At 39.0% G+C, this 15,473-nt stretch overlaps 1 protein-coding gene across 1 annotated transcript; it reads left to right on the forward strand.

The window, feature by feature from the left end:
* The first annotated feature begins 684 nt into the window (after positions 1 to 684).
* LOC117300408 (dnaJ homolog subfamily C member 4-like) lies at positions 685 to 15,157 on the forward strand. Its single transcript, XM_033784198.1, has 8 exons — positions 685 to 789; positions 2,285 to 2,387; positions 3,453 to 3,573; positions 5,852 to 5,945; positions 9,122 to 9,330; positions 10,623 to 10,781; positions 11,998 to 12,084; positions 12,989 to 15,157. Exons 3-8 carry the CDS (start codon positions 3,488 to 3,490, stop codon positions 13,080 to 13,082), a joined length of 729 nt encoding a protein of 242 aa, XP_033640089.1. The 5' UTR covers positions 685 to 789; positions 2,285 to 2,387; positions 3,453 to 3,487; the 3' UTR covers positions 13,083 to 15,157.
* The last annotated feature ends 316 nt before the right edge of the window (positions 15,158 to 15,473 follow it).

Here is a 15,473-nt window from a genome sequence, read left to right on the forward strand (position 1 = left end):
GCGTCCGGGCGGACACGATTGCATATGCAATATGTCCTCCGGATAGTATTGCAAAGAGGAAATAATTGCATGGACACCTGTCTCTGGCATTATTCATGAGCCTCGAAGTGTGACATCAGATGTTTCAGGCTACCATTCAAACTGTTCTTTCAAAAAGAAGGGGGCATAATTTATCAGGATCCTTTACTTTCACACGCACAATTTATTTTAAGAATGTTTTTTTGCAAAAGAGAGCGCTATAAAGAGCGCTTTCTTCAGAAATTTATTCACCTGAAAATTAAAAGAAACATCAAAAGCAGTTTATACTCCTTTCTTTGGCATTATATGGGCGCCACATCTGCCATGGTTTGTAGAGCGGTAAGTGCATTCTTTAGTGATTCACTTTTATTAATTAACACGATTTTGCAGGTGCCTATGCTGCCCTAGACTTGATATTCAAGTCCCATTCTCGAGTGAGAGATCTCTAAGAATGTAGCATACAGTACCAGAGTGTGGTCTGATTGGTATGTTCCTAAGTGACGTAGTTTGTTACTACTACAAACTTTCGCTAGAAACCACGCCCATATACTTTGTGCCTCATGTTATCCTAGGAAAAAATAAACAGTCAGCTGGCTGGCCCCCGGGAGTCCGCAAATAATGACAATTTTGGCCCAATATACGGCTAGCTTCAACTACGGCCTTCAACACTATGGTTCAACAATCAAACTCGAAGTTACACAACAGACGTTCAAAACAAAACATTCCTTGTGAATGTTTTTACTATTGACATCTAGGGGCCTACATACATAAGTAAGTGATACTTTTAGTTTTTACTTACAATTACATCGTTTACTTATAGTAAATACTGCTAGAGTTGTTTGTTTTAATTTAACTTTATTTTGAAGAGGTGTCGTGTTCCTGCCTGGCCTGGCCCTGGTCAGCTGGTCCAGCTGGTCGCGCTCTTTTCTTTGCACCTTACATTACACAGTGTTACAAATACAACAGCAGTACGACTACAGTACTACAGTACTACTAGTACTAGTACTACTGGATAACTTTCCGTATGGCGCCACCACCTTTTCACTCATTTTTACAAAAAGGGATATCTCATTGAGGTAAATTAGATACTATATTATTTCATATCGAATGAAAAAGTATAGATAGATAGATAGAATATAACTTTTATAAATAAGCAGTTGAGAATATGAGTTAGGTTACGGCCCTACTAAAAAATACTATACTATTTTACTATTTTATAAAAACATAAGCAAATCAGGCCAACGGCTGCTTTGAATACAGAATAGCGTAACACTAGCCAAATTCAAGGGACATATAAGCAACACCAAATAGTAGTCTATTTCCACACGCAGTGGGCAAGTTAGCGTTGATGTATCCGGCAGGATATTTTGCTGACTTAACCAATGGAGATGGAGATGAAGTTCAGAAAGGACAGATAATGAGATACCCGGAGTGCGGGGCCAAGTGGACATGGTTGATGATTGATATTGATTGGTAATTTACATTGTCTAGATAATAATATATCATGAAGTTCTTGAACACAAAATGCAGTGCTCAATGATTTTAGTGTTGGGGCAGTAAATTTTTGACTGTATAAATAAGCTCGGCGGGGACGGCGGTCTTGTGTTTTTTAATTTGAATAGTATTAGTAACGCCTTATCCATCGTATTTTAGTACAAATATTGAATGTCAGTCACTTGGTACTCAAGTCACGTCATACGTGAATGAATTGGGTGCGGTTGTAAAACAAAGGAAACAATATGAAATTAACCTTTTTTCTTTCTTTTTTCAAAACCAAAGTTGGGGATTTGTTTTTGTTATTAGTACCGGTACTGGTTGTCAGTAAATAAAACATTCATTTTTTAGGAGAGTTTTTACAACAGCAAATGTCGTTATTTATGGAGGAAAAGCTCGAAGTAAAATATGCCCTCAATTGCGTCAAAGTGAAGAACATTAGTTCAGCAATAATAATAATATTAATAACTGGACACTTTTTTACAAAGGTTAGTGCGGAACATTTATCCTGATCTTCCTGCAAAAAATGATATGTGTATTTATTACAAAAGCTAAAACTCATAAAACTAATTTTTAATGAGCTGTAAACTGGTATCTTATATTACGCAGAAATTGTTAAAAGCAGCTCCATTTGGCCATGGTTGGTAGCAATTGTACACTCAGGTTACGTTCCCCACAAGGCCAACACCCTGCTGAACTTAAACAGTAATTTCAAACTTCATTCTTTCATTCCCTTATTAATATTCTCTTGTTTTATAATCCTTTTATACAGCACCTCCAGACCCTTGTTGTTTTACTCACTGGCATCAGTCGTGATGTGACTACATTTGAGTGTACCTACCCTACTGGATTCACTGCGGCATTCTGTCAAACATGTGAGTTTCTATAATATTTGTCTTATATACTGAATTATTGCCTTGTGGCTGCTGATGACCTCCAAACAATAAACTGATCCATTCAGCTCCGCCCCGTTGTGTATTGACCAATCACAACCTATTGCACAACCAAAAGTCTGACACTATGAAGTTCGTCATGCGCGCCTGATGCTTGGCGCGCGTGGCAGAGTTGAGCAGAATGGGATTGGAGAGGCTCACGTGTTCTTTCTCACACGTGAGCTTTGGGTGGAGCCTAATGGATCGGTGTATTAGAGACAGATGTACAGTATGGAAACGTCAAGGAAATGAGGGTTGCGATCTCCAACAAATCTGAACAGAAACACAACGATTTGTATTGCCGCCAGAAAATGTTTTATATGCTGAAAACTTGACGATGGACGTGACTGATAATTTCGGCCTCTGCTGTCACTAGCGGATCCGGTGGGGCAATTGAAGGCAACACATGATGAATGGCTCAAATTTAAAATTGCAGTTCGCAGCTTAACGTAGCTTGCAGTACCCCCTATTAGTCACAGTGTGAGCCTGACTTTAGCAACAGCCACAGTCGTAGCCTGCCTTTAGCAACAGCCACAGTCGTAGCCTGCCTTTAGCAACAGCCACAGTCGTAGCCTGCCTTTAGCAACAGCCACAGTCGTAGCCTGCCTTTAGCAACAGCCACAGTCGTAGCCTGCCTTTAGCAACAGCCACAGTCGTAGCCTGCAAATTAGAAACGTAATGGTCAGTAATGGTCCAAATAATAATACCTCTAACTAGGCATGTGTTGTGCTTAGGTGGACTAAACAGCTGATTTGACTAACCAAACTGAGTTGCTTTGACTAACCAAACTGAGTTGATTTGACTAACCAAACTGAGCTGATTTGGCTGTAGGTTCTGTATACTTCAGTTTGAGATAGTTTGAGGAATGTTGAGGTCCAATCAGCAGGGACAGTGAGGTGCTATGATGCAGGTTTTTTAAGTGCCTAATAAATGCCTATCGAAATATTCTAGTCGACTGATGGTATAATTATAAAATTTATTTATTGATTGTAAATTTTTGATTGACAGAGACTGGTTGCCATAGTAATCCACTGAGGTGCGAGATGGAGAAAACATTTGTGATGTGTTTGCAACGCCAGAGATATCTTGGCCAATTCATCACAAGGTGTTTCTCATCACAAACTCCAAGGTATGTGTACAGTCTTGCATTGTTATTATTCCATCATGGTGTCTGTCAGGCCTACTTAATTTAATTAGGTCATGGCAGGCCTGATTCGTGGGCATCTACAGGGTGAGTCGGAAGGAAGTTGACCAAGATTTATGATTTAAAAACAAAACAACAACTGACAGTCAAAACCCCAGTTAAGTCCTATATTAAACAATCATTCTTTCCTGCTATCTGAAGAAAAAAAGAATGAAACAAATTGATATTTTCTAAGAGAAGTTATGCCTGTTTTACTGTAAGCACTCATGTTTGTAGCCGTCCATGGAATGTTAATGCTTGACTGAATCTAACTATCTGACCACATGTAAGTAGCCAAGTGTATACAAAAATCATTCATTTGTTTTTTCAAGTAATTCCGTTGACAGCTTCCAAAATGAGTACCTTGATAAAAATAAACATAAGTCCTCTATAGATTGATCAATTTCTTTGATTATTAAGCAGGAGAGTGCTTGTTAGATATATGCCTTACCGAACTTTGAGTGTCATTTGTTTGTATTAAAAAACATCATCGATTCCGGTCAATTTCTTTTTGACTCACCCTGTACTATGAGGAAACTTCAATTTCTATTCTTCATTTCATGAGGCAATCCATTACAGATATGGTGGACACAATGCTACTATGTGTGACGCTATTAGGTTTGGGTAAAGTTATCTGTTTACACCCAAGCCAAACAGTGCACTTCTTTAGTGGAAGTGTCGTGGCCGAGCGGTTAAGAGCACCAAATTCAAACTCTGGTGTTTCTGATCAGCAGAGTGTGGGTTCGAATCCCCAGCCGTGACACTTGTGTCCTTAAGCAAGACACTTAGCCATTGCTTTGTCCTTCGGATGGGACGTAAAGCCGTTGGTTCCATGTGTTGTGTAACGCATGTAAAAGAACCCAGTGAACTTTTCGAAAAGAGAAGGGGATCGCCCAGGTGTTCCTGGCTGTGGCTGCTGTATGCACCATAACACCTTGTAAACCCTTATAAGGTGCTAAATAATTGGGTCTTAAAATTCATCACTGCAATTACCTATCTTTCTGAAAGTTTGTATATACTCAGCGCCTCGAGTACCTTGTTTGGTAGATATGTGTGCTATATAAGACTTTGAAATTGTTTCTCAAAAGGGCTATTGACTAGGGGCTAATGACTAGGGGTTAATGACTAGGGGCTAATGCACTAGGGGCTAATGCACTAGGGGCTAATGGACTATGACAGACCTTGCATGGTTATTGTTTATGTTTCTGATATTGAAACAAAGAATGGTCTCCTGAAATGGCAAACCGCAGGTCTGCAATTTCATATTGTATTTATTGGTTTATTTCATAAAAACATTACAAAGAAATGAACAGTATGACAACCGATATGGTTGAATTGCACTAGAACATGTACAATATAAAAATTTCCTTAAAAAGAGCTAAAGGTTAAACAGTTAAAACACACAATAGATATTGTGCATTATTTCAGTCATCTTTGAACATGTTGAAAGGGTAAGGCCATTTTCATTTGCAAAGGGCACTTCCATTGGAAAATCTTTAAGTCAATGTGAAACTTTTGAAAGGGTGCAAAGACAAGGGGCAACGATGGCCTCCATGACCTTCTTGTGACTCAAGGCCTGAAACCGTACACATTGTGTTTCACAGCAAAAGATTTATTGTAGAAGCTCAGCAAAAGGTTTCACAAGTGAAAAGCTAATTCAGATTAAAGCCATTATACATATTCGGTAAACAGTATTGTCCAAGTCCCACACTTCGTGTACCACAACTTATATATAAAATAACAAACCTGTGAAAATTTGGGCTCAATCGGTCATCGGAGTCGGAAGAAAATATCGGGAAAACCCACTCTTGTTTCCGCGCGTTTCGCCGTGTCATGACATGTGTTCAAAATAAATCTGTAATTCTCGCTATTGAGAATTGATATTGTTTTAATGTTTTCTCAAAAAGTAAAGCATTTCATGGAACAATATTTCAAGAGAAGTCTTTCACCATTACCTTCTGTAAACCCTGTAAATTATTTGTAAATCTGTGACCTTTTTTTCTGTACCGAAAGTGTATATTGGCTTAAAGCTTAAGGTTAATCTGACTACTTATCCTAGAGTCTAGATCAGAATAAACTCAAGAATCTAGATCAAGAATCTAGATTAGAATATACTCTAGAATCTAGATCAAACTGATCTCAATTACTTGCATTATTTCAGTCACCAACGTCAATGACAAACAGGGAAAAACATTGTCTAATTTGTGTATTTTTCTTGACTAAGTTTATTACAGAAGAACTACTATGAGGTGCTGGGTGTGAAGAGAAATGCTAATGCAAGTGAAGTTAAAGCAGCTTACATAAATCTCTCCAAAACAGTAAGTTCACATTTTTTTAAAGAAATTATTTTAAAACCTAAGAGAGTTGAGCCCAATTGTCTTGAGTGTAGGGATGCCCTACTGGCCGCAAGTCTATTGGACATGATGATGATGATGATGATGATGGTACTACTGTTGGTACTTGATGGGTATGTTCAGACGTGGGGTTAAACTAGTCCTTAATCCAAAAGTGCTAAACTAACCCTGCGTGTGAACGCAATATTCTGGTCCGCGAGGGTTAATTTGACCCACTGAGCTGGGCTAAACTAAACCAAAAAAATTGGTGGACTAGACTAACTTAGCCCAGGTTTTACGACCAACCCCCCGCTGCGAGGCCCAGTAAACCATCGTTGGAACGCAACTGACCTGCTACTTCCGGTCTATTTTAGCCCAAATGACCGCGGCAACAAAGGTGACGTCATTCCACGTGTATGGATGGATCGGCAGCGAGTATTGGGTGGTGTCTTCATGAATCCATGGAGCTATATAATATCTCCTTGCGTCTCTCCGCTGCCTTCCCTTTATGTTACCATTAAGTGTTGGGGCCCCGGTATTCCCCTTCGCCGAAAATGTTTGAAATGGACGTCACACGAAAACAAGTTCTCATTTGTAGTAGCACTATTTATTTTTTAAATTCACTTCTTCTGTGTGCAACGCTACTTTATGATAACGAACGGGTTTTGCTTTGAAGAAAGTGGCATCTAATCACAGCTAAGCTACACACACGGGATCGACAATTAAGACCAAAGTTTGGGTTCGAAAACTAGGTTGTATCTGGTTCCTGCCCTCAACAACTTTACGTAACAGTTATACGAGTAGCAGACTAATGTTGAATTGAAAAACAATTTTTAACGTAACATGAGAATGTGTGTAGGCTACGACTTCTTAATGACCAAGTTGTGATATATTTACAAACGTTCACACTCGAAAATAATTTGAAGCTTTCAACAACAACGTGTAAATGTTTCGTTCATCGAGGGCAGTGCGGAACGGAAACTTCAGCGGGCACAATAGAATTGCGTTTGTGCTGGGGCCAAGCAAGGATATGAAGTGATTTTGCCGTCTTTAATGATGGAATACATAATGACCATGAGGTTCGTAGAAACGATAGCGGATCGAAACCCTGTGGAAAACGCATGGACAATGTAACAAACCGGAACCAGCAATGGTAAGGTTCGCCGATGCATGACCCAATAATCAACATCGTGGGCTAGTTTAGTCCGCTTGACCAGAATAAACTCACTGTGTGAACGCAAGCCAATTTTGGACTAAGTCATGTTTATCTTTTGGACACCCGCGGTGCTCGGATTAAGGACTAGTTTAACCCCACGTCTGAACGTACCCGATGTCAACATGTAAGAGGTTGAAGGAACTCCTGATGTCAACATGTATGAGGTTGAAGGAACTCCTGATGTCAACATGTATGAGGTTGAAGGAACTCTTGATGTAAACATGTATGAGGTTGAAGGAACTCCTGATGTCAACATGTATGAGGTTGAAGGAACTCCTGATGTCAACATGTATGAGGTTGAAGGAACTCCTGATGTCAACATGTATGAGGTTGAAGGAACTCCTGATATCAACATGTATGAGGTTGAAGGAACTCCTGATGTCAACATGTATGAGGTTGAAGGAACTCTTGATGTAAACATGTATGAGGTTGAAGGAACTCCTGATGTCAACATGTATGAGGTTGAAGGAACTCCTGATGTCAACATGTATGAGGTTGAAGGAACTCCTGATGTCAACATGTATGAGGTTGAAGGAACTCCTTATGTCAACATGTATGAGGTTGAAGGAACTCCTGATGTCAACATGTATGAGGTTGAAGGAACTCCTGATGTCAACATGTATGAGGTTGAAGGAACTCCTGATGTCAACATGTATGAGGTTGAAGGAACTCCTGATGTCAACATGTATGAGGTTGAAGGAACTCCTGATGTCAACATGTATGAGGTTGAAGGAACTCCTGATGTCAACATGTATGAGGTTGAAGGAACTCCTGATGTCAACATGTATGAGGTTGAAGGAACTCTTGATGTCAACATGTATGAGGTTGAAGGAACTCCTGATGTCAACATGTATGAGGTTGAAGGAACTCCTGATGTCAACATGTATGAGGTTGAAGGAACTCCTGATGTCAACATGTATGAGGTTGAAGGAACTCCTGATGTCAACATGTATGAGGTTGAAGGAACTCCTGATGTCAACATGTATGAGGTTGAAGGAACTCCTGATGTCAACATGTATGAGGTTGAAGGAACTCCTGATGTCAACATGTATGAGGTTGAAGGAACTCCTGATGTCAACATGTATGAGGTTGAAGGAACTCCTGATGTCAACATGTATGAGGTTGAAGGAACTCCTGATGTCAACACGTATGAGGTTGAAGGAACTCCTGATGTCAACATGTATGAGGTTGAAGGAACTCTTGATGTCAACATGTATGAGGTTGAAGGAACTCCTGATGTCAACATGTATGAGGTTGAAGGAACTCCTGATGTCAACATGTATGAGGTTGAAGGAATTCCTGATGTCAACATGTATGAGGTTGAAGGAACTCCTGTCAATGTCAAACTTCAAACAGGAACTCTGAAAAGTAGGATTCTTCAAGATTCATACCACTGCTGGGAATTTCTCAGTTTGGGTCAAGGCTTTGGTAGCATGGATTCAAAGCAGTGCATCAAGCTGATTGCCCTATCTACAAATTTGTGATCAACTATATATTTTCATTATTTATGTGAGTCAAATGTTGAGATGGTGTCAATCTGGTAGGGTTGAATACTATTATCACTAGTACATGTATCACAACGGCAATGAAAGGGAACACAACAATTCACCTGAAAACTAGGTTATTCAAAGGGCATTGACAACACTACTTAGGGGTATTGATAGATATTTCTAAAAATAGACCGTATCATTTATGACGTTACCATTCAAACACCTGCCAACAACATGGCGTCTGTGAGCATGTGTGTGTTCGTGCATGTGGGTGTGCCATAAAAAGAAAACCGGGAATGCTGCGTGCTTCATTAAAGGGGTTATTCGATACGGTCTATTGATAGATATGGCTACCAATACCATCTTGAAGTATCAGTAACAATGTTAACAAATGATCATTTTAAACCTTGACAGAGTCTTTCATTAATTGTTTGTAATTCTATTTTATCTTTCAGTTACACCCTGATGTCAACCCAAAGAATGAAAATCCACATGCTTCATTTGTTGAACTGAACCAAGCCTATGCAGTATTAAGTAAATCTCTCTCTAGAAGAGACTATGATTCCAGCTTGAATAATCCTCCAGGTACAAGACGTGTAAATCGTCATTCTAGAAAAGCTACTCCTGGCGATCCTTATGGTACTCAACAGCAATCCAACGATTGGTAAGAACTTCAAATCACTGTGGTCCAATGGTTAGACTGCAGGACTTGCAATCACAAGGTTGTGGGTTTGAATCCTCTCAGCTATCTGCTGATTTCACAATGACTTGAATCAGTGTTGTTGTCTAGTAACTTAATCACAATTTCTTGATTTGTGTAATTCATAATGATAGACATTAAACCAATGTGTGTATGAGAGAGATTGACTGTCGCCACCTAGGCGTTTATATTCTCTCGTTGGAGTTTGCCGAGTTCCCTTAGCGGGAAGATCATTCATTCAAACAAGTAAACAAATTTATCTGTAATCGCTTCACGCCGGCATGAAGTTACTTTAACCGCTTGACGCCGGCATGAAGTGACTTTAGAAAAGAAACCGCTTGACGCCGGCATGAAGTGACTTTAGAAAAGAAACCGCTTGACGCCGGCATGAAGTGACTTTAGAAAAGAAACCGCTTGACGCCGGCATGAAGTGACTTTAGAAAAGAAAACAAAATTATATGACACAGAGGCACGTTCTGCATATTCTAATTTTGGGGGGGATTTCCAAAGTACCGGTAACTCTTTTTGGGGGAACGTTCAGGACTACATTCATTCTCATAAAGGGCACCAGGATGTTTTGCTCACTTGCGAGAGACGTAGCTTGTTGTGAACGAGCAGTTTAGTTGATTGGACTCAAGTTCTACCGGGTTTGGGTTCCAATCCTAGTCATACCACTTGTTTCCTTGAGCTGAGTAAGACACCTATAATTACTTCTCTCAACCCAGGGGTAAATGGGTACCTGTCAGGCCAGGGGTAATAATGATGGAGCACCTTGAATGTCGCTGAGTGGACACTGAGTTACGCATTTAAGCTCTATGTAAGAAGCCACTGTTATTAATACTATAGAATGGCTAACAATGACTTGACTTGAACCTTCAATGATCGGCCAATGTACTGGTATACATGGCACATTTATATTTATCTCAAACTTTCCTGTAGTACAAACAATGATGGCAGCATATTGACCTCTCATAATCCTCAAATACAGAAGGTCTGGACTCATCAGCCCCCCAGAAAAAGGAAGATTTGAGGTTGAATTCCAGAACCCTTTGCTCATGGTCGTGGAATGTGTTTGCCTTACCCCACTATAAACACACATACAACTTAGGTTTATCTACACTAGGGTGGATTTGAATTCCTTAAACGTTTGACAAGAAAGCATTTGTGACAAAATGAGCCAAATTGAAATGTGAGATCTTCATTCTCCAATGCTATTACATGAATATTGATGCTTTGCCTTTTCTCTGTGTCTGTAGGTATAATGATATGGGTACATTCTATAGAGGTAAACCATCAGATACAGCAGAGAACTATTATGGTATCAAAGGAATACGTCGAGTAAGCAGCGGGTATATTCTATTCGGTTGCATAGTTTTCTTATGTGCAGGAGCTCTGATGCATTACGTCATCTTCAAGTAAGTGTCTCAAACTATATCCAAGAGAGTGTTTCGTATCTTGTCACCAGACCTGTTCCATCTGAGTCCAATTTTATGGCTCTGCTTGAAAGAATCAACGCTTGTGGAGGTAGGGAATTCTGTGCTTACATCAATTGTATTTTACTGGTTAGTGGGGAATTTTTGCTTGTGCACAGGCGTACTCCATGTTACTAGGCATTCTACGTTTACACAGCTATCGCAGAAATTCTGTACTTGCACAGTAAGCGGAGAATAGTGAACGTAAGCACAGAATTTGGCAATAAGAACCATGAAACTGGGCCCTGCTTTCTGCATGGGACAAGGTGGTGGTGCTTATCAGAGCAGCTTAAAGAGGGGCTGCAAAGTCAAACTCAATGTTGTGATGTACTCATTTTCCAGTAGTTATATGGGAGTTACAAGTCCCTAACGCAAGACAGCCGCACCAGAGTTACGCCGTACAAAATTCTAAATTAAGTACACAAAAAGTTTGCTGTCAAAAACAGTAAGCAGCGACTGGACACGCTAAAAGTAAAAGATCAACTGTTTCAGTGGTTTGGAACAACTCTAGAGCATGTCACATTTAGACGTTGATCTTGTCATGAGCCGAGCCAATGTAAATGTTATGTTAAGTTCACCTGTCTGAAACCAAAATTTATTTGGGTCGACCTATGTTGTGGGGTTTTGTTTTTTATTTATTTATTTATTCTTTTTTTTTTAGGGGGGGGGACAAATTTCGCACTTCTGGTACAAAAAAAATTTGAACATGAGGTTAGAAACCTTTTTTCTCCCAATCATATGAGGACTCTGTCTATTTAAAAAAGAGTAAGCCAACATCATGTATGATGAGTTTGGGGCCCCTCTTAAAGCAAAACAAGTTGATTAGAACAACAAAATAATGCTCACCAGATAAGGTTACCTGACAACATACCATTTACAAAATGTATCTGAAATCCTGATTTGATTTGCCACAAGGTACCCTTAATAGCCTTGTAAGTCTCACATGCTTTCCAAAATTAGGACCTGTTAAAGTCTACAAATTTGTTTCCTTCATGCATTAAAGCAATGTACATTTGACCTACACGTTAACATTGACATAAGGTTTAGGAGTAATACAGTGTTATTTGGCAGACTAATTTCCATCTAGTAACCCCCCCCCCCCACCCAGCAAACCTGTTTGTTTAGCCTTGTCTTTAATTATCATTTCCTTGTCTTGCAGGCAAAGTAGTTCTTATGCATTGAAGAGACTTGATGCAAAAGACAGACAAATATCCATCATATACAACGAGGCTAAATCCAGAGCAATGTGAGTAGCTTCACTTCACTGATTGTAGTTTTATCTTTCAATATAAGATGAATTTGAAATTGTATCCGGAAGGAGCTGTTTGAATGGGAGATTGCCATAATGATGTGGTCCTTGGGGGTGGGTCAGTGAGGAAGCTTTGTACTTTGGAAATGTGAGTTGAGAGGTCTCAGAGGCTTGGCTCCTTTCGATACAATCAACGTCATAGGTTTTTTAATTTTCAGAGGTGGTCTTATTACTTAAATACTTCACTGAGAAATCGTATCTGCTTTCCAAATTGAAAAAGCTTTAAAGGCACTGGACACTATGTGGGTGTCTTGGCCGAGTGGATAAAAGCACCGAACTCAAGCTCTGGTGTTTCTGTTCAGCAGAGTATGGGTTCAAACCCCGGTCGTGACACTTGTGTCCCTGAGCAAGACACTTTACTATAATTGCTTCTCTCCACCCAGGGGTAAATGGGTACCTGTGAGGGCAGAGATGGTTCTTGTGGTTGATTTAGCTAAGTGTGCTACATATTTAGTGGCACAGGCTGTATACTCCCAAGGGAGCTGAGATGGTTTCAGGAATGAAATGGCCCAGTGATCAGGGTAATAATTTTTAAAAGCATGTATAAATCGCTATATTATAGTTATTATTATAATATAATAATAATAAATTTGTATAGCGCTGTGTCACAGTCCGATGAGCGTATCAACGTGCTTCTGACATTATTACCCCTGGTCACTGGGCCATATATTTCATTCCTTAAACCATCGCAGCTACCTGTGTTTTGGGAGTATACACCTGGTACTGTGAGTACTGCGCTCCAAGCTAATTATTCACATAAACCAACCTGCCCTCATAGGTACCCATGCATTAGTTGTTCATCAATGAATTTACTTAATTTAAAACAAATATGTTTTATTAGGCAAAATGGTAACAAGAAACAAATGGAACTACTACGAGCAAGACAAGACGAACTGAGCAATAAGGAGGACAGTCTTAGCGGAAAGACGTTATAACATCCAGGGATGAGGTACAGTTTCATTCACACAACTTAAATTTTCCGCACAAATGAATGAATATTTAAGATGTGGCCCTCGTGAGGGAGAAACACCGTCTTCAATACTATTTTTGTATATACATAGTAGTTACCGACATGAATAAAGCAGTGGCTTTAAAGACATGAGGGTTTTTTTACAAAATGTTTGAATAGGAAAGTAAAAGTGTGGTTGTGCTGGATTGCTTCCTGTGCAATAATAACAATAATAACAAAAAAGATCAAAGCGTTGAACAGAAGAAGACGAGAATCAAGAAGACAAAGACAGGGGTTACAAGATTTTTTTTTGTTCAAACTTGTCTTAAAAATGGCGATAGAAGAAGCATTCCTGATATTGATTGGGACAGAGTTCCACTGTTTGGAACCAGCTATAGAACAGGATCTGTCCCAGGAGATTTTGAACCAGCAAGAATGAGATTTACAATGCAACTGCAAGTTTTCAACAAATAAGAACATATTTGATACTGTGTGATTTATGGACGGTTTTTATTCTTTAAACAAGGTTGATTATAAAATAATATTAATTTATGGACATACTGGGCTAACACTGCTGGTGCAACATTATGTGCCGCTTAATGAACCAAATAGAAAAAACACAAGAATTATATTTTGTGAGTGCAGTTGTATTGGTTTTTATTCATTCATTTTTAATCACTATTTATATTTTTTTTTTTAAAGTTACTGCAGGGTGTTTTGCCTGGGTAAAAGATGTAGACGTGTTAAACCAATTTGTTGGTATGAATGTTTTATGTGAAACTTTGGAATTTATGAAGCGATTGCTGATTGACAAATGTAAGAAAAGGTGATTCAAAGTGAAACAATTAACAGAATGAACTTTCTGAGTGTATTGCTTGGTAACAGGAAACATTCACAAGCAAAACGGATCATGTTGATGGGATCCTGCTATAGTTGTTTTATTAATCCATTTTGTACCTGTTTCCTTGTGGAGCAACTCAGTCTTTAGAGTTCCTCTATGGAGGTCCTTTTGTTTTCCCTTTTTCATTTTATCCTTGGTTTCCAAGGTACGGGAAAATCGTCCCCCCCCCCCCCCCACACACACACCCGCAGTTGCCATTATCTAATAATACCTTTTTCACTTTTGTGCCTCAATACACTGCCTCAAAACTTGCAGCTTGGTTTAGGTTAAGTTTCAAGCATCGGACAGTACGTCTTAATAATGATAATGATTTCAGTAAATAATTACAGCTAGACAAAAAATAATGAAGCCAAGTTGAGATAAAACACTGTGCAATTATCTTGATTTCTTCAATGCAGGTTAAAATAATTCAATGTGCTGAGAATAGACAATAAAACTAATAATATTTTTAAATGTAAAAAGTATGAATGAAAAATATTTATTATTTCAAAAAGTAATACTGACATACTGACGATCTTTAATCCTTACCACTTTACTCCTATTGGTTCATAGCCACCAATTGATAAAAAAAAGAACTTTGATTGGCGATAATTTTCCCGATTTGTCTGGATCCCTTCCCTTAATCTGGGTGTTTCAAATCAAATAGCATTAAGTAGACAAAAATTCAAATACAAAAAATGTGAAAACCTTCCCGATTCAACCGAACAGGTTCACTGTAATTTGGTGTGAAATTTGAGGAATTTTCAGCAGGATATACCAGCAAGTTGTTAGTTGGACATCTATCATTACAACTTTTTAGAGGTTAATTTGGCTTGGTGTTGAATGAGCCATTAGCTGATGAAAGTCCCCTTGGAGTTTGGTGCATTGAAGTCTGGTCCTATAATCCTAGGGGGAAGACTGACTGCATTCTTTAGTCTCACCCTACCAAATAGAATCTCTGACCTTGTTATGCAGTATATAGGCGCATGTAAAGCATACATACTGATCTTAACAGTTTACTTCAGGTGGCATTCAATTGTGTCCACATCTGACAGTGGTCGTATGTGCTTCAGCAAGCCAGAGTACTTCAATTTGGTGTAATCTGGGAAATTAAAGCCATTGGACACTTTCGGTAAACCTGTGAAATTAAAGCCATTGGACACTTTCGGTAAACCTGTGAAATTAAAGCCACTGGACACTTTCGGTAAACAGTATTGTCCAATGGCCCACACTTCGTGTATCACAACTTATATATAAAATAACAAACCTGTGAAAATTTAGGCTCAATCGGTCATCGGAGTCAGGAGAAAATAACGGGAAAACCCACCCTTGTTTCCGCACGTTTCATGACATATGTTTACTATAATCTCGTTGTCGAGAATTGATCATTGTTTTAATGTTGTTTCAGAAAGTAAAGCATTTCATGGAATAATATTTCAAGAGAAGTCTTTTATCATTACCTTCTGTAAACCCTGTAAGTTATTTGTAAATCTGTGA

This window comes from Asterias rubens, chromosome 1 (genome assembly GCF_902459465.1).
Source record: "Asterias rubens chromosome 1, eAstRub1.3, whole genome shotgun sequence".
NCBI classification, from domain to species: Eukaryota; Metazoa; Echinodermata; class Asteroidea; order Forcipulatida; family Asteriidae; genus Asterias; species Asterias rubens.

Coding starts and splice junctions, on each gene's coding strand:
- LOC117300408 (XM_033784198.1), top strand. CDS start 3,488: ATGGAGAAAACATTTGTGATGTGTTTGCAACGCCAGAGATATCTTGGC. Junction 9,331..10,622: donor CAACAGCAATCCAACGATTG/GTAAGAACTTCA, acceptor CTGTGTCTGTAG/GTATAATGATATGGGTACAT. Junction 10,782..11,997: donor ATGCATTACGTCATCTTCAA/GTAAGTGTCTCA, acceptor CTTGTCTTGCAG/GCAAAGTAGTTCTTATGCAT.